General features: G+C 40.1%; 1 gene segment (V, D, J or C); it reads left to right on the top strand.

Moving 5' to 3' along the window:
• Positions 1-5,638: 5,638 nt before the first annotated feature.
• LOC119619398 (immunoglobulin heavy variable 2-70D-like) lies at positions 5,639-6,360 on the top strand. The segment is given in 2 exon segments: positions 5,639-5,709; positions 5,796-6,360. Coding segments are annotated over 2 exon segments (456 nt in total).
• The last annotated feature ends 12,341 nt before the right edge of the window (positions 6,361-18,701 follow it).

Below are 18,701 nucleotides of genomic sequence, written 5' to 3'. Positions count from 1 at the left end.
CCTTTCGACTGTATAAATTACCCTGTCTCAGATAGGTCTTCATTAGCAAAGTGAGAAAAGACTAATACAGTAATTGGTACCAGTAGATGGCTCACTGCTGTAGATACCTGAAAATGTGGAAGCAGCTTGGAGACTGGGTCACAGACAGGGGTTGAAATAGTTTGTAGCGCTCAGAAGAAGACAGAATAATGTGGTAAAGTTTGGAAAGACTTGGTGAATGACTTTGCCCAAAATGCTGATAGGGATATGAACAATTAAGTCCAGGCTGGGGTGGTCTCTGTTGGGGATGAGGAACTTACTGGGAACTGGAGGAAAGATGACCCTTCTTATGTATTATCAAAAAGACTGGCAGCATTTTGCTGCTGCCCTAGAGATTTGTGGAAATTTAAACTTGAAAGAGATGATTTAGGGTATCTGGTGGAAGAAATTTCTAAGCAGCAAAGCATTCCTGAGGTGACTTGGGTGCTGTTAAAGGCATTCGGTTTTATAAGGAAAGCAGACCATAAAAACTTGAAAAATTTACAACCTGACAATGAGATAAAAAAGAAAATCCTGTTTTCTGTGGAGAAATTCAAGCTGACTGCATAAATTTGCATGAGTTACCAGGAAACAAATGTTAATCTTCGAGACAGTGGGGAAAATGTCTCCAGAGCATGTCAGAGGTCTTCACAGCAGCCCATCCCATTAGAGTCCTAAAGGCCTAGCAGAAAAAATTGTTATGGGAACCAAGCCAAGGGCAACCCCAGCCTTAGCAGCCCTGGGACTTGAAGCCCTGCATCCCAGCAACTCCAGCAATGGCTAAATGGAGCCAAGGTACAGCTTGAGCTGTTTTTTCAGAGAGTGCAAACCCCAAGCATTGGCGGCTTCCAGATGGTGTTCAGCCTGTGGGTGCATGGAATTCAGGGATTGCAGTTTGGGAACCTCCACTTAGATTTCAGAGGATGTATGGAAATGCCTGGATGCCCAAGCAGAAGTTTGCTGCATGGGTGGGGCCCTCAGGGAGAACCTCTGCTAGGGTAGTGTGGAAGGGAAATGTGGGATTTGAACCCTGCCACAGAGTCCCTACTAGGGAACCACCTAGTCAAGCTGTGAGAAGAGTGCCACCGTCTTACAGACCCCAGAATGATATATCCATCAACAGCTTGCATTCTGTGCCTGGAAAACCTGCAGATACTCATCACTAGCCTATAAAAGCAATTGTGAGGCAGGCTGTACCCTGCAAAGCCACAGAGCCAGAGCTGTTCAAGACCATGGGAACCCACCTTTCAGCATCAGCATGAGCTGAATTTGGGACATGAAATCAAAAGGGATCATTTTGAAGCTTTAAGATTTGACTGCCCTGCTGGATTTTGGACTTGCATGGGGTCTATAGTTCATTTGTTTTGGCCAATTTCTCCCATGTGGAATGGCTGTATTTACCCAATACCTATAGCCCCATAGTATCTAGGAAGTAACTAACTTGCTTTTAATTTTACAGGCTCATAGGAGGAAGAGACTTGTCATGTTTCAGATGAGACTTTGGACTGTGGACTTTTGAGTTAACACTGAGATGAGTTAAAACTTTCGGGGAACTGTTGGGAAGGCATGATTGGTTCTGAAATATGAGGACTTGAGATTTTGGAGGGGCCAGGGACATAATGATATGGTTTAGCTGTGTCCCCACCGAAATCTCATCTTGAATTCTCACACATTGTGGGAGGGACCCAGTGGGAGGTAATTTAACCATGGGGGCAGGTCTTTCCCTTACTGTGCTCATCATGGTAAATAAATCTCACGAAATCTGATGATCTTATAAGGGGACATTTCCTATCACATGCTCTCTCTTTGCCTGTTGCCATCCTTGAAAAAGTGACTTGCTCATCCTAGACCTCTGCCATGATTGTGAGGCCTCCCCAGCCATGGGGAACTGTGATTTTATTAAACCTTTTATTCTGTATAAATTTCTCAGTCTCAGGTATGTCTTTATGAGCTGTGTGAATACAAACTAATACACCCAGTATTAATACTAGTGCTTAGTAGTAATTTTTAGTTATTTTTCCTCATTCTCTTTCTCCTCCCACCCTCCAGCCTCCAAGAGGCCCCAGTGTGTGTTGTTTCCCTCTGTGTCCATGTGTTCTCATCATTTAGCTCCCACTTAAAAGTGAGAACATGTAGTATTTGGTTTTCTGTTCCTGTGTTAGTTTGCTGAGAATAATGGCCTCCAGCTCCATCTATGTCGCAAAGGACATGATCTCATTCCTGTTTATGGCTACTTAGTAGTTCATGGTGTATGTGTCCCACCTGTCATAGCCTGGGAAGTTCTTGCGACTCCTATTCAGCCTCTGGATTCACCTTCAGTAGCTACTGAATGAGGTGAATACACCAGGTTCCAGGAAAGGGGCTTAACTGAGTAGTAGATATTAAGTATAATGGAAATCAGATAGACTATGCACACTTTCTGAAGGGTAGATTCACTGTATCCAGATACAATTTTGAGAACTTGCTATGAGAGTAAATGGCCATGTATCACTATAATAAGAAACCAAGTGACGGGAAGTCAGTGTGAGACAAGACACAAAATTTCCTGCAGATACGTGAGGAGGCTGGGCTGAAGGGGACACTCAGCACCCACATAAGACAGGGGCAGCCCCGGGACAGGTGCAGATAGTGGTCAAGGATTGCTTTTCTTCAGGTCTGTGGCCTCCTTTGCATCTAAAATTCAAAATTGCAGATAAAAATTATTTATCAAGTTTAAAAAATGCCATTTAGCAAATACGTGATTTACAAGTGTGTTCTCCAAGTCTGTGGTTGTCTTTTCACTCCCTCATCAGTATGTACTGCAGAAACATTTATATTTACCTCTGTGTCTGCGTGTGTGCATGTGTGTGTAAATTTGGATAAAGTAACATGTAAAGTTTTATTATTTCTTGATTCATGTTTTTGCATTATGTCCAAAAACTCAGAATAAAATCCACTAACACTGAAAATATTTTCCATGTCTCTAATCTCATGCCACAATTAACTAATGAGTATTTAAACTTCACTCACTTGATAAGAGGACTACCAACTTAAGTCATTTGGATTATTCTATGAGGGAGATATGTCCTTCTTTCCATTTTTCCTTGATTTAATTATCTATTAATTTCAGAAATGGTTCAGGGGTGTTTACTTCATACTCTGGTGTAGATCCATGCTACATTATTCATTTTATTGCTAAAATAACCAGACTTTAATTTAGAGGATGTGAGCTCATTTTCTTTGCACTCTGTATCTTTATGATACAAACCATCCGTTTGTTTCTTAACACTTCCCTGTTTCCTAGTATTACAAGAAATTCTAAGTTCATTTTCCTGTATTATATTTTCCATACATAGAATCAGCCATTTCTCCAAGGATTTCTGGCCTCTGGTTTGGAGAATTGTATTAAAGTACAACATTATGATGTTGGGTGTGTGTACTGTTAATGTGGTGTCGGGGATTCTAGGGACTCTAAGCTAACAGTAGCATTTGAATATTAACCCACATTTACGGGCACATGGAAACTATTTATATATCTAATCTTCTGTACCTATATTGCATTAAACATGAGAACACACTAATATACTTACCTTACTGTCATACCACATATAGACTTTTAACTTTTCTTCCTTGCCTGCTCATAACCATCCACTCAATATGATGAATTCCACTCCATCACATGTCATTGAGTTATTTAGTTGCACAATTTCAGGTCACATGCACTGCAGTATCAGATTTAAGCTGTACTTGTTTGGAAGCATATTTATCTACTAAAGCACGGTGCTTCTACGCAGTTTCATTACAGTTTAGACTTACAGAATCCCCTAATTGCCAACGTTATTTAGGTGAGAGATTGTGTGTGTCACCTTTCAAAGTGTAGTTATTTCAAATACATTATATAATTTTATTTAAAATTTCATAAAACCAACTTATAGATAAAGTAAGCATATGAAGATTTTCCAGGAATTTGGAAAGAGGGTATCATGTAAGTGAATTGAGCACCGATTAAGGGTGGTGATACTTATTTTAAATCATATGCAATGTTGGACACATGACACAATTAATTTGTCAACACTTAGAATTTAATGACACCAAGTGTGAACCTAAATATATACAACTTAAAAAAGTACGTAGCTTGTCATGAACTCCAAAATGAAATGCAGACTGTATAGAAGTCTCTGGCAACTTTACTCAGTGTGGGCAGCGATGGCATGACATGCAGGCAATAAACAATAAGGTAACTTTCCCCATTTGCATATAAGTTGTTTCCCTTCACGAGATAACTTTCTTTCAGCAGGCTCCCATGTGAGTCAGTTTCCTTCCTGACAAGCAGGTCACCCAGAGGTTTCTCATCTTCCCTTAACTGAGAAAAGTTTCCCCAAACTCCAGTTCAGACTAGCTCACACTGTCCCTAAATGGGCAATTACTTTTAGATATGTGCCCACATCTGTCCCTGTGTGTACTCCTCCCTCAGACAAGCACACGCATTGCTTTGTGGACTCTTCCCTCAGAAAACCACAAATGTCCCCACAATGACTCCTTCACATAAGCATGCCTGTCTGATGCTGAACTGCTGTGTGGCAAAATTAGCTCAGAAGACAAGCAGTATGGACTCCAGCCCTAACAACGTGTAGGTCTGCATTTTATTTTTAATTCTAACTGAAGCCTTTGCCTTCTTATTAAGAGCAGTGGTTTATAGTTCTACATGCAGAGACTACAGGCAGATATATGACTCCTCTGGAAAAGTTTGTTTTCATGTATTTACTGGGTTATTTTGTTAACAAACATTCATTATATGAAGACACCTGAAAAGGGCCCTCATCAGGGAACAAGAAAGTGTAGTTTGCAGATTAACTCTGAGCATCTAGTCCCAGGAATCCCTTGACCTGCCCTCCCTGAAATCCACAGGCGGAGGGGGGATGACAACTGTTGAGTAACAAACTTATGTCCACAGGGAGGAGACACGGAAATGTGGTCATTCCCACGCTCATGAGGAGCAGCTCATCCCCTGTCTCTAGTGGCCTGGATCTAGGGATTCACAAATGTTGTCACAGGGATTCCGTCTCTTTCTTCTCACTTTAACACTTTCTCTTCAGTGGTGATCATGAATGATGATTGACAGCTGCACACTCACATCTTTACATAATTTTTACAAATGTTTATTATTTATTCTCTTCAGCTTTTTTTTTTTTAAAAAAATCATCACTTCCCCCTAATCAAAGAGGATTTTGATCAGAATGCTTGTGGGGAGCCCCCTGCTCTCCCGGATGCCCACCGTCATTTCTCTTGAAGGGAGGAAGAACGGCAGCTCTCTTGATTTCTACTCTAATCCTCTAGGACTGAAACCAGAAGGTGGCATGTCTCCTGCATGAACATCCAAGAAGATCCTGTCTGTAGAAGCAGGAGTGTCACAGCCTTGACTGAGAGCTATGGTCCTGAAATGAGACAGTGTCCCCCATGGAGAGCACATGCGGACGCCCACACCAGAGGGCTCACTGCTCCTCACTACTCCTCACCACAGATGCACTCCCCTACTGAGTTCTGAGACCTGAGTGCACCCCATAGAGTAGGGCTCAGATGAGGGATGCAAATCTCCACCAGCTCCACCCTCCTGTGGGTTGAAAACCAGAGCACAGGGCCCAGCTCAGTGAATCCTGTGCCCCACCATGGACACGCTTTGCTCCACGCTCCTGCTGCTGACCGTCCCGTCCTGTGAGTGCTGTGGTCAGGGACGACTTCAGGGGTGAAACATCTGTCCTTTCCTTTATGGGTTTCATCTTTTTATGCTTTCCCCACAGGGGTCTTGTCCCAGGTCACCTTGAAGGAGTCTGGTCCTACGCTGGTGAAACCCACACAGACCCTCACGCTGACCTGCACCTTCTCTGGGTTCTCACTTAGCACTAGTGGTGTGGGTGTGAGCTGGACCCGTCAGCCCCCAGGGAAGGCCCTGGAGTGGCTTGCACACATTGATTGGAATGATGATAAATACTACAGCCCATCTCTGAAGAGCAGGCTCACCATCTCCAAGGACACCTCCAAGAACCAGGTGGTTCTAACAATGACCAACATGGACCCTGTGGACACAGCCACATATTACTGTGCACGGAGACCACAAAGATGCAGCCCAGGGTGCCTCCTGTACAAGAACCCAGGCTGCTTCTCAGTGATGCTCCCTTCCCACCTCTACAGAACAGGAAAGAGTGGCTGAGATGCCATTTCCTGCCAGGGTCTGGGCTTCTTATCCCCACCTGACTCAGACCCTTGTCTTCCTCCCTCTTCTTTACTAATGAATGGCATGTCCCCTGTTAGTGGTTCATGCAAGCAGAAGCTGTTTCCTGTTTGGCAAAGATTCAGCACGAAAAGTTCCTGTTACCTAAAAAAATATAGACAGATGAGACTTAATTAACATAAAGAATTCTTTTTCAAAACAACAGAGTGAATAGTCAGTTTGCAGAATGGCAGAAAACTTTTGTACACTTTGCCTGTGACAGGGAACAAATATGAAGAATTTGCAAGGAACTCAAACAACTCTACAACAACAACAGCAACAAGAACCAAATAACCCCACTAAAATGAGCAAAGGACATGAGTAGACGTTTTCAAAAGAACACATAGAAATGGATAATAAATATATAAAGAATACTCAACATCACTGACCATCAGGGAAATGCAAATTAAAACCACAATAAGATATCATCTTCCACCAGTTGCAACGACTATTATTAAAAACTCAAAAATATCAGATGTTGGTGAGGATGGGAAATGAAGGCAACTCTCAGACACTGTTGATGAGGGTGTGGACGAGTACTACCTCTATGGAGAACGGTATGGAGATTTCCCAGAAAACTAGAAATAGACCTGCCATTTGGTCCAGCAATCCCACTACTGGGTAACTACCCAAAGGAAAATAAACCATTAATTCAAAAAGATACCCACACTTCTATGCTTATCATAAAACTATTCTCAATAGCATATGTGTCAAACAGAGTGTCCACCAACAGATGATTTTATAAAAGAATATAGCATGTATGCACAATTCAATACTAGCCAGCCACAATAAGGAATGAAACTGTGTGTTTTGCAGCAAGATGCATAGAATTGAGGTACAATGTAATTAGTGAATTACCTCACAAACAGAATGTCATGTGTCACAGGTTATTACTTACAAGTGCAAGGTAAACAGTGTGTGCACAAGGACATGTAGAGAGAAATTATAGACATTGGAGACTTAGAACGATGGGAGCGTAGAAGGTGGGAGCATGATAAGACATGACATAATGGGCACAATATACAATAATTAAGAGTTGACCAATGATCTTAAAATTGAAATGTAAAATGTGATCAATAAATGAAATTGATATTAGTTGACCTCATTACATTTAAAAACTTTTTCTACTGAAGTGACTATAAGAAAATGAATGCCAGGTTACAGATGAGAAACTGTTTGCCAGTCATATAACCACCAATGTAATTATAATAAGAACCCTCAGAACTCAACTGTGAATAAAAAGGAAACAACCGATGGATAAATTAGACAAGGGTTTGTACAGTCATTTCATCAAAGACGATGTGCAGATGACACAGAAGCATATAACCAGGCTCTCAACAGGATTTCCCATTAGAGAAATTGAAATCAAGTCCACAATGAGCCACCAGTACACACTTCACTTTTTAAAATGACTGAAATTAAGAAGAAATACAGATAACACCAATGCCGGTGAGCATGCCAGGTTGCTAGAGTCTAAATCATTGCTAACAGGAATGCAAAATGAAACAGATGCTCAGGAAAATAAGTTTTAGTTTTCTCCAAAATCAAATATGCCCTTAACACCTGACCCTAAGATCCCACTCCTGAATATTTGCTTTAGAGAAACACAATCTTACATTCACACATAACTTCTATTCAAATATTCATGATATTGCGTGTGGGTGTGTGTATCAGAAACTAAAAATAACATAAATGTCTCAAAATTTGAATAGGTGAAGTAACTCGGAAGCATCTATCAATTGAACACCATCAGCAATAAAAAAATAACAAGTGACTGAAACATAAACCATTACTGGTGAACTCCAGACATGATGCTGAGTGAGAGAAGCCAGTCGCAAAGATCAAACGGACACAGCTGTCAGCACCACGGTCATCCTCAGGTGTCAGTGGTTTGGGCTGGGCTTTCTCTGCCTCTTTCCTGACCAGGTCCAGATGTTGAGCTCCGCCACTTGCAGATGGAAAAATCTATTTTCAACCATGCACTGAGGTTTGAATTGCTTCACAGACTGAAGCAAACAAACACAGGCTCCTTGGAACAGTGTCCAGCATTTGTTCCAACCACAAGAGAATGTCCTCCAGCTCTCCCCCTCCTCGGTTCTCTCCTGCAAGCCAGCAGCCCTGCAGTTTAGCCTGCATCTCCCATACATCCACCCATCTTGTTCCAAGGGCCTTCCACTACACCCTCCACTGTTTTTGAGAGCACTGGCAGGCTTTGAACTTTTCCACATTCTGTTGTTACTGAAGTTAGGACGTTTGGGACCAAATTAAGGATCATATGTTATGACTGAATTCCAGCACTCCCTCTCTTCTGGGACAGAGCGCATAACCAAGTTTCTGCAGGTGGAGACCAAGTTGAGCTTTTTTCTTCCTCAGCGTAGGAGATGAGCGCTAAGTGGAGGGTTGGGCAGAAGCTTCCCATGTTCCCAGTACTTTGGTTCTTGTGGGATGGAACCTCTGCTGTAGCACAGAGCTAGAAACCAGGGACCCAATGTTCCCAGTGGCACTGGACCCACGGCAGAGCCTTCATCCTTGAATGGGGCTCCATGGAAGAAGTGAGTCTCCGGCTCTCAGTAGCTCTTGTCCAGCAATAAGTCTCAGCATCATGTGCTGTGGGCAGGATCAGAGGGCCAATGTCCTGGCCACTGGGGAAGAGTTTCCTCTGGTGGGAGCTGGTAGAAGGTGTCCTGTCTTCTTGGCTGCATCTTCTGCAGTGGAGTTTCCATCATGCTGAGCTGGGATGTGGGAGGAGGAGCATCTTAGATCAAATATGATGACCAGACTTACTGAGTTTTCTAGGTTTTCCTGAATAAATGTTTCTTCACTTGCTGTATGCTGTCAGAGCCTTTCCAAACCCTGTGATTTTTCAAAATAATTTTCACTGGTCTCCTGAGGGCATGGATTCATTGAGCCTTTCATGCTGTCAATAAGAAATAGAACTTGATTTTTTCACTTTTTAGAGAACACCCATGGGTTATAAAATAATGGGTTGGCTTTTCTTCCAACACTTTACAGATACCATCACTTTTCCTCTTGCTTGTAAGGTTTGAACCAGAAGAACGCTGTCATCATCTTTTCTGTTCTTTTGGAAGGAATCACCCCTCTACTCACCTCCACTTGCGTGTATTTCTATTTCCGTTTGGTTTTCAGCAGTTTTAATAAGATTTACCTAAATGTGTGTGTTGGGATGAAGGGGGTCTTCTCCTGCTGTTCTGTGTTCTCTGAGATGTACGGATTCACGGTTTACACTGTCTCCATTTTTGTGAAAACAGTTAGAAGAAAAGTCTGTGTGTGCCCAGAAACAAGCCTCCCTGAAGGGGAAACATGACCACCTGGGGGCGCTCAGGACCCACTGAGCACAAGGGCCAGCCTCAGGGCAGGTGCAGAGGGGGGTTAAGGTCTGGTTTCCTGTCAGCACTGTGGCTTCCTCTCCATAAAACAGTTTCCTCTGGGGCACTTCTCTGGATTCCTCATCCTGTTCTTCCTGTGAAGTCTCTGAAGAAGAAACATTTGTGGTAACAAGAGAACAACTTTCTCATGTGCACCAAAGACAGAGTCACCTACAGTCAGTGACGCGTGTTTCTCAACCTCACTAACCTTTCAATGCTTCTGAAGTTAATCAGTTAAATCTGTAAAACATGCTGTGTTTAACTCAGCAATGCAGCCCAGCTCAACAGAACTCACAGGGCCAGCGAGCAGCAGGCTGGATAATGTGCACGCTGGGCACTGGGGCAGAGGGAGTTCGCATCCAGTGCAAGAGAAGAAAGGCCCCGTGTGGTCACTGTCAGGACTCCAAGCCCACAGTTCCAATTGTAGGTGACCCTGGACAAAGGAAGAGAGACCCCACCAATGTTTAGTGTGGATGTCGAGTCTGATGCTTCCACACTCACACCCCAGGTGATTATGAAAATATTTATTAACTCTATTTTTGAGGTGGCTGATGAGAGCAGCACAGGTCTCTGAAGAAACTACAAACTGGAATTTCCTCGGTAGAGCAGGAAAGGAGGCTGGCTCAGGGCTTCACAACGATTTGGTGCTGGGGTCGGGGCGGGGGTTTCTACTCATGAGAGGGAGCTTGTGTGACTTAAACCTCACACTGACATCAGATGAGGGGCTTCCGTGATTTCTTACTAGATTTACCACATGCAGGGGATAAGGAGGAAGAAGATAAACCTTAACTCATCAGCAACCTGGCACCAAAACTAAGACCTGACACTTTGTTCTCTCCAGCAGCTTTAGAAAATGAGTTAAAAAGAGAGATAAGCGTCCACTATGTGTGAAAAGCAAACAGGTCTAAAAAAAAGATTTTTTATTACTGTGAGGACATAATAAAAAGAAAGAGAAGAAGGAATGAGACCCACAGAGGTGCTGTATCAATGCCCTGTGTGGGGCCTTTTCATTATCCACAGTCATCAGTTTATTCTGAAGGTCTCAGGTCAGCTTCCTGCTTCAAAATATCACAGGCCCTTACAGTACGTGTGAAAACGCTCGGTTTGTCGTTCTTCACTAAAGTAGCCTGATAATTAGATGAACTTCTGAATTTCATCTCCAGTTATGTTAAATACAAAACAAAACACAATCTACAATTTAGGAAAGTGAGAGTTTATTTTTTATCAAGGGTTACAGCCGTCCCGTATGCTGGAAAGCATAGCTTTTGGTAAAGGTGAGAGAAAGGCACTCCCACGAAGAAGGGGTTGGGCAGAAGTTTTATGCTGTGAAGGGTTTGGTTAAACAGACACAATCGACAGGTTACAGGAGGGGCTATGGATGTTCATGGAGGTGGTCCTGACATATGTATAGTGGACACATGCATGTAACTTACGACCCCTATTTACTTACTAGTGAAGACTTAGTGTTTAAATTCATTACAGTCAGGCCCTATGTGCCAAAAGCAGAAGCAGAGACACAAAGGTACTCAGTGTGCAGCCTCTGTAAACGGCCAGAGCCAGGCCATGGTCAGTGGTCTCTGATCAGGAGAAAGGTCCTGATATGAGTCAAGTGTTCAAGCAAAGCTGGGGTTACGGCTTGTGGAACAGGGGTCAGTTCATCAGGGGATGGGCTGCAATTGTCCTCACAGTGCTTGTGTCAGTGCCCGTGCCTACTGAGCCACTAGAGAAAAAGAATCACCTATTGGCAGTTAGAACATAGTTTACCTTTTAAGTGTACGAGTGAGTGGCAAAACCCTTGCCTGGCAAGGCCTTAGGTCTTGTTTATAATTTGACATCTTATTGCCACAGAAAGTCTGGTCTGTCAGTCGTATGACCTACATTTTTACATTAGTGTTAGTCATTGTTGTGTCTAAACCACAAAGGGGAGTGAGAATAAGAGGGGTATCTGATCTCTTGTTTTGTCGTGGCTGGGAACTCAGTTTTTAGATTTTTTGAGTGGTCCCCTAGGCCAGCAGATGGAACATTTAGTCAGTTGCAGGGCTTACGGTTTTATTTTTAGTTTAAAGTTTATAAATATGAACTCAAGTATTGACATTCTTCTATTTCACTGCTGTGTTGTGGTTAAAAGTACCCGGTAAGACTCCTTCCAAAGTGGATCAAGAGCAATATTCTACCTGGATGTTTCTTTCAGTAGGTACAATTTCCTGGTTTAATGTCATTGGGGGCTTTTGAAAAGATGCAGAAAATTGGTAGTTTTAATCTACTGATGAATTGAGTGGGTAAAATACAGTCATCACTTTCAATACTTTGTCAGACATGCGTGAAGTAGGACAGAGGTGAGCACTGGAGGTAAATCTCTAAATGTATGGGCCTTCTAGCTACCAAACCATACGCGACTAACTGATGTCAAATTGTAGGCTAATAACTGATGTCTCCCTGAGGGAGCTGACTATAATGCTTTACTGCTAGGGAGAGAAACTTTGGCCAGTGAAATTCAAGATTTTCTTAAGGTTGTGACAGTTTTAGTTTAAGGGTGACAATTTTCTTCCACATTTTCAGAAGGTTGTGGATGGGACAGATACTGTGTTCTATGAGTAATGCCAAAGCCTTCCATGTTCAGATAACATTAAACAAGTATGAGACTGTTTGGGGTCATGATCCACTATAATATGTTTACTTTTAGTTATTAGGCCATTTCATTTTGCTTTAGGTTTTGCTTTCTAAGTTATATTAGTCAGGTCTCTAAAATGTAGGAGTGCATCTAAAATTTGTTATTTTGTTGTGCATTTTTACATGTTCCAGAAGATGTGAGAAATTTCTTTGTGTCAAGAGCATCCTGAAGACAGGCACTCCTCTAGAACTTGAATTTAATCCTTGTGTTTGGTTTATTGACAAGCTCTGTTGACTGCAGTAACTTCCACCATCCATGCCGACTTTATATCACATAGAGGAACAAATTCTGAATGAAAGTTTGTACTACTCAATTGAGTGCATAACCTCCAGTTTCTTTACTGACGTATGATTCATCAGAGATGATATTAGATCAAGGATTTCAATGGGAATCTGATCTAAAAGATGTAAACATGTTTTCTGAATTTACATAGAATTCCTGTGAGCACGCTGCTAGTATTCAGCCATGTCTCCTGGCTATCACACTGAATCCAGGCTAACTTTGACCTAAAAGTTACCACTTGTTCTAATGTTCAAATATGTTATTTTTATTTTAATGTCTCTAGATTATAATGTGTGACTATTTTAGACAAGAGTGAAGGAAAGCAATGATAACTGACTATAAATGAGAAAAAGCACAACCTAATGATATGAAAGTCAGGACATGAGTGTCTTCAGGCTTGTCTATTTCAAGAGTTCATGTACCCAGGGGATTTCTTTTCTCAATTTTACACAGAGCAACACTCAAAATGTCCATTTCCCCTCCCATTGACTCTTATCATCTGTTGCTATGTCAGTTTGCTTAGACTTTTGGTCTCCAGCTCAACCCAATTTGCTGCAAAAACAGGATTTCATTCTTTTTTACAGCTGCATAGTATTGCACTGGGTATAAGTACCATGTTTTTATCCAGTCTATAACCGATGGGCATGTAGGTTGATCCCATGTCTGTGGTACTGTGAACTGTGCAGTGAGACACACATGAGTGGATGTGTCTTTTGTTATAATAATTTGTTTTTCTTGGGCATATACCCAGTAATGAGATTGCTGAGGGGAATGGTAGCTCTGCTTTAATTTATTCATGAAATCTCCAGTCTGATTGCCACAGTGCTTGGAGCAAGTTACATTTTCACCAAAAGTATGTAAGTGTTCCCTTTTCTCTATAGCTTTGCCTGCGTCTGTTAATTTCTGATCTTTTAGTGATAGTAATTCTGACAGGTGTCAGATAGTATCTCCTTTGGTTTTGATTTGCACCTATCTGACGATTGATGATGCCGTGCATTTTTATATGTTACTTATTCACTTGTATGTCGGTGTTTGAGAAGCTTCTGTGCATGTCCTTTCCCCATTTTTAATAGGGTTATCTAGTTTATACTGATGATTTAAGTTCCCTACAGATTACCATGTTACACACACTAAGATAACCAGTATTCAAAAATGAAGACACAGACATAATCACTTGTAGGCAAAGACATACTCAATTTGGAATGGACATGGGTTGCCGGTTGGTATTGAAATGGGACAGCAACTTTGGAAAATGGTCTTCACGGAAAACCTTATACAAAAATGTACCTGGTGTCACCACTCACAGTAGTCAAATGGAGAATACAGCTCAAGTGCCCATCGACTGCCACAGGGATGAAGACGCTGTGGTGTGTCTGTGTGTCTCTAACCCACAGGGATGAAGATGCTGTTTTGAATTTTGTTTATGTGGTGGATCACAGTTATTGATACATGAATGTTGAGCCATCCTTGCTTCCCTGAAACAAAACTTAGTAGATTGTGGCATTTTATCTTTTTGATATGTGATTGGATTCAATTTTCTTGTGTCTTGTTGAGGATTTCTACATCTATAGTCATCAGTGATATTGATCTGTAATATTCCTTTTTGGGTCCTGGCATGGATGTGGTATCAGGCTGTTAGTGGCTTTGTGGAATGAATTAGCGAGAAACACCCTCTACTCAATTTTTTGAAAAAGTTTCTGTAGAATTGCTAGCAGATCTTTTAGTATATTAGGCAGAATTCACCGTTTAAAATCATCTGTTTTAGGGCCTCTTTGTTGAGACTTCTTAAAATTACTGCTTGAATGTCACTAATTTTTGCTGGTCTTTTCAGGATTTTTATTTCTTCCTGTTTCAATCTTGGGAGATTGCATGTTTTCAGACATTTATCTGTTCACCTTAAATTTTCTAGTTTGTTAGCCTGGAGATGTTCATAGTAGTCTGTGTTGATCATTTATATTTCTATGGCATCAGTTGTAATCTTTTCTTTTTTGTTTCTCATTCTGCTTATTTAAATTGTCTGTCTACTTTACTTGCCTAATCTAGTTAGTGGTCTGGAAGTTTTGTTTATCATCTCAAAAACCCAATGTTTTATTTTGTTGATTCTTTGTATTTCTTGGTTCTTAACTTTAGTTCTGCTCTGGTCTTTGTTATTTGTTTTCTTCTACTGTGTGTTTAGTTTATTGTGGTTTTTCTAATTCTTTGATATGTAATGTTAGGTTGTTAATTTGTAATCTTTGGATCTTTTTGATGAGGTCATTTAACACTATAATCTTCCCCCTTAGCACAGGTTTTTGCTGCAAAGGTTTTGGTATGCTGCGTCTCTATTTTTATACATTTCAAAGCATGTTACAATATCCTTTTTAATTTTATAGTTGACCCAAATTTCATTCAGTAGCAGGATGTTTAATTTTCATGTGTGTGTGTGTGTAGTTTTGAGTATTCTTCTAGGGTTTGATTTCCAGCTTTATATTACTGTGGTCTGACAAGATAATTCAGTTTTTAAAAAGTTGAGACTTATTTCTGGCATAGTATATAATCCATATTAGAAAATATTCCTTGCTAATGGGAATAATGTATATTCTGCAGTCATCAGAATTGAATGTTCTGTTAATATATTTTGGGTTTATTTGGTCTAGAGTCCAATTTAAGCCTAGTGTTTCCTTGTTGATTTTCTTTCTCAATGATTTGTCTAGAATTGTCAGATGGATATTGAAGTCCATCACAATTGTATTGTTATCTATGTTCTTCCTTAGGTCTAATAGTATTTGTTTCATGAACATGGGTTTTCTGGTGTAGAGCACATATATATTTAGAATTGGTATTTTTAATCAATCATTTTATAATTATGTAATGACTTTCTTTGTCTTTAATTACTGGTGTTTACGGAAAGTTTGTTTTATATGATATAAGCATAGCTACTCTTGCTTGCTTTTTGGTTTCCATTTGCATGAAATATCTTTTTTCACCCTCTTGATCTGGAATGTATGTGTTTATACCAATTAAGGGAGTTTCATGTCAGCAGCATAAATTTCAAAACTCTTTTTTATTCTTTCTACCAATGTATATATTCTAGGTGAAGAATTTAACTTATTTATATCCAAACTTAATAGTGATATGTGTGGTTTGGATCCTGTTGTCATGTTAATTATTAACTAGTGGCTTTGTAGTCTTAATTGTGTAATAGTTTTATGAGTGAATTTTATAATTTTGTTTATGATGGTGAGTATTGACCTATGGCTTCCATATTTAGGACTCCCTTGAGCATTTCTTGTAGTTCTGGTCTAGAGTAAATAAATATCCTTAGCATTTTCTTACCTTAGATATACTTTATTTCTCCTTCATTTATGAAACTTAGTTTAGCAGGATACAAAATGAATTATTGACATATAATTATTTTCCTTTATTTTTTCTTTAAGTAGTCTGAAACTGAGAGTTCAATCTTTTCTATCTTATAAGTTTATATTGAGAAGTACATTGTTAGTTTAATAGAATTTCAGATAAATTATTGGACACTTTTTTGTGAATTTTAGAATGTTTTTCTTCCTATTTCCTTTAGATAGTCTGAGGACTGTAGATCTTGGTTATGTCTGTTTTCTAGTGTCGTCATGGAGTTTTCTGAACTTCTTTTATCTGCATGTGAAAATCTCTAGCAAGACTAGGGATATTTTCCTCAATTATTTCATCAATTTGGTCTTCTAAAAATTTTTACTAATTTTCTCCCTCAGGAATATCCACGATCCACTGTTTCAATTGTTTTACATAATCCTATACTTCCTAATCATTTTGTTCACTTTTATCTGACTGGGTTAATTTGAAATATCTGTCTGTTAGGTTTGATGTTCTTTCTTCAGTTTAGTGTAGTCCTTTGTTCAAGTTTTAAACTGTATTTTCTAATTATAATTCAATGAAGTTTTTATTCCCTGAAGATTATTTTTTTAAAATCAAAGTCTTAAGTAAATCTTGAATTGTTCTGATTTTGGCTTTTTTTGTTGTTGTTGTTTTTCGACACAGAGTCTTGCAATGTTGCCTGGACAGGAGTGCAATGGTGTGATCTTGGCTCACTGCAACCTCTGCCTCCTGGCTTCATGCAATTCTGCCTCAGCCTCCTGAGTAGCAGGGATTACAGGCAAACACCACCACACCAAGTCAATGGTTTGTATTTTTAGTAGAAATGGCTTTTCACTATGTCGGCCAGACTGGTCTAGAACTTCTGACCTCATGATCCCCCCTCCTCGGCCTCCCAAAGTGCTAGGATTATAGGCATGAGCCACAATGCCTGGCCTGAGTGGTTCTGATTTATTTGTATTGGTTCTCAAATCTCTTTTGGATTTAATTGAGCTTCTTTAAAATAAACATTTTGAATTACTTATCTGAGATTTCAAATATATCATGTTGTTTAGATTCTATTGCTAGAGAGCTAAGGTGATATCTGGGGTCTTATAATTCTGCTTTTTCATACTTCCAGAATTGCTTATCTGCTTGCTTTCCATTGGCTAAACTATCTCTTAGTATTTTTGAACTTATTTTGATTTTAATGAAAATTTCATTCCCTTTAGAATGTGAATATCATGCATATTGGATGGGTCTTTTTATTTGGTTCTTGGTTTACTCAGTGGCAAAGACTCTGTAATTGTTTCTTGTCTATAGATGGTCATTATTTAGTGGCTTTCTGAAATGATGGTTGTAAAACAATGTACTGGGCCTGTGAGCAGGCTCACTGCCTCCTGCAGGTCCTAGATAGTGGAGGCCTCAGGAACTGTTTCTCATTTGGGATGCATTTGTTTCAGCAGATTTTATATTGGGTTGTTAAGTTTACCCTTCACGTTAGTAGGTGGCCTTACAGGTTTGAGCTGGCTGTGGCAGAAGCAGATGAGTACATGCTTGATATCTGTGCACAGGGAGAAGCTCTCCGTTGCCTCAGGCAATGGGTTGGTCTACGAAATGCGCAGTGACCTGAGTTCTCTGCTGAGCTCCTGAGAGGGGGACAAACATGAGCCACTTAGCCTGGCAAGCAAAAGCACCAGCCGGGATGGAAATGGCCAGGAGAGGGGCATCTACTCAGAGTGATTTATCTTGTTATTAATAGTTTTAGTGTTGTGCCTTTTCCAAATTCCAGCTTTAGTAGTAACATACTGAGCATGTGAGCAGACCCGTGGTCTTTTGCGGAGCTGGAATCACAGAAGTATTGAGAAGCTCATCTCATTTTCACCTGCTGTACACTGGTGGTAGCGGCTTTGTATCAGGTCATGCAGTTTGAACACCAGGCCAGTAGGTGGCACGTGCAGGTAAGAGCCGGCTATGGGGGCAGCAGAAGGGTTTAGGCTTTAAAGTGGGAAAATTGTCACGTTCCAGATCTTAGAGAAAAGACTTTTAGTTATTTCTCGTTCATTATAATACTACCTGAAAGTCTCTGGAACACAACTTTTTATTATGTCGAGATGTGTTCTTTCTATACCCATTTTTTATTTATTTTTTCCTGAGAGGATGTTGAGTTTCATAAATGCTTTTTCAGCATCAATTGAAAAAATAACAATATGTGAATTAAAGATCTAAATGTAAAACCTAAGACTATAGAAACTCTGGATAATACCCTAGGCAATACAATTTAGTACTTAAGAACTGGCCAAGACTTTATTCTGAAAATGATAGAAGCAATTTTAACAAAATCAACAATTGACAAATGGGACCAAGTAAACTAAAGAGCTTCTGCATAGCAAGATATACTATCAACAGAGTAAACAGCAACCTCTAGAATGGGAAGTAAAGTATTTGCCACCTATACATCTGACAAAGATCTAACATGTATAATATACATGGAATTAAAGAAACATACAAGAAAGAAAAAGTGGTCAAAGGACATGGAAAGACACTTACAAAAAGACCTACATGTGGCCAAATAGCATAGGAAAACACACTGAATATCACTGTCATTGGAGAAATACATATTAAAACTACAGTGAGGTACCATCTCACATCAGTCAGAATAGCTAATCTTAAAAAATGTAATAACAGATGCTGCTAAGGTTGCAAGAAAAAGGGAACATTTATACACATTTGGTGGGAATATAAATTAGTTCAACCATTGTGGAAAGCAGTG

This window comes from Chlorocebus sabaeus, chromosome 24, assembly GCF_047675955.1.
Source record: "Chlorocebus sabaeus isolate Y175 chromosome 24, mChlSab1.0.hap1, whole genome shotgun sequence".
NCBI lineage: Eukaryota > Metazoa > Chordata > Mammalia > Primates > Cercopithecidae > Chlorocebus > Chlorocebus sabaeus.
Note: the sequence above shows the minus strand (reverse complement) of the source record. Positions and strands in the feature narration are given on the sequence as shown.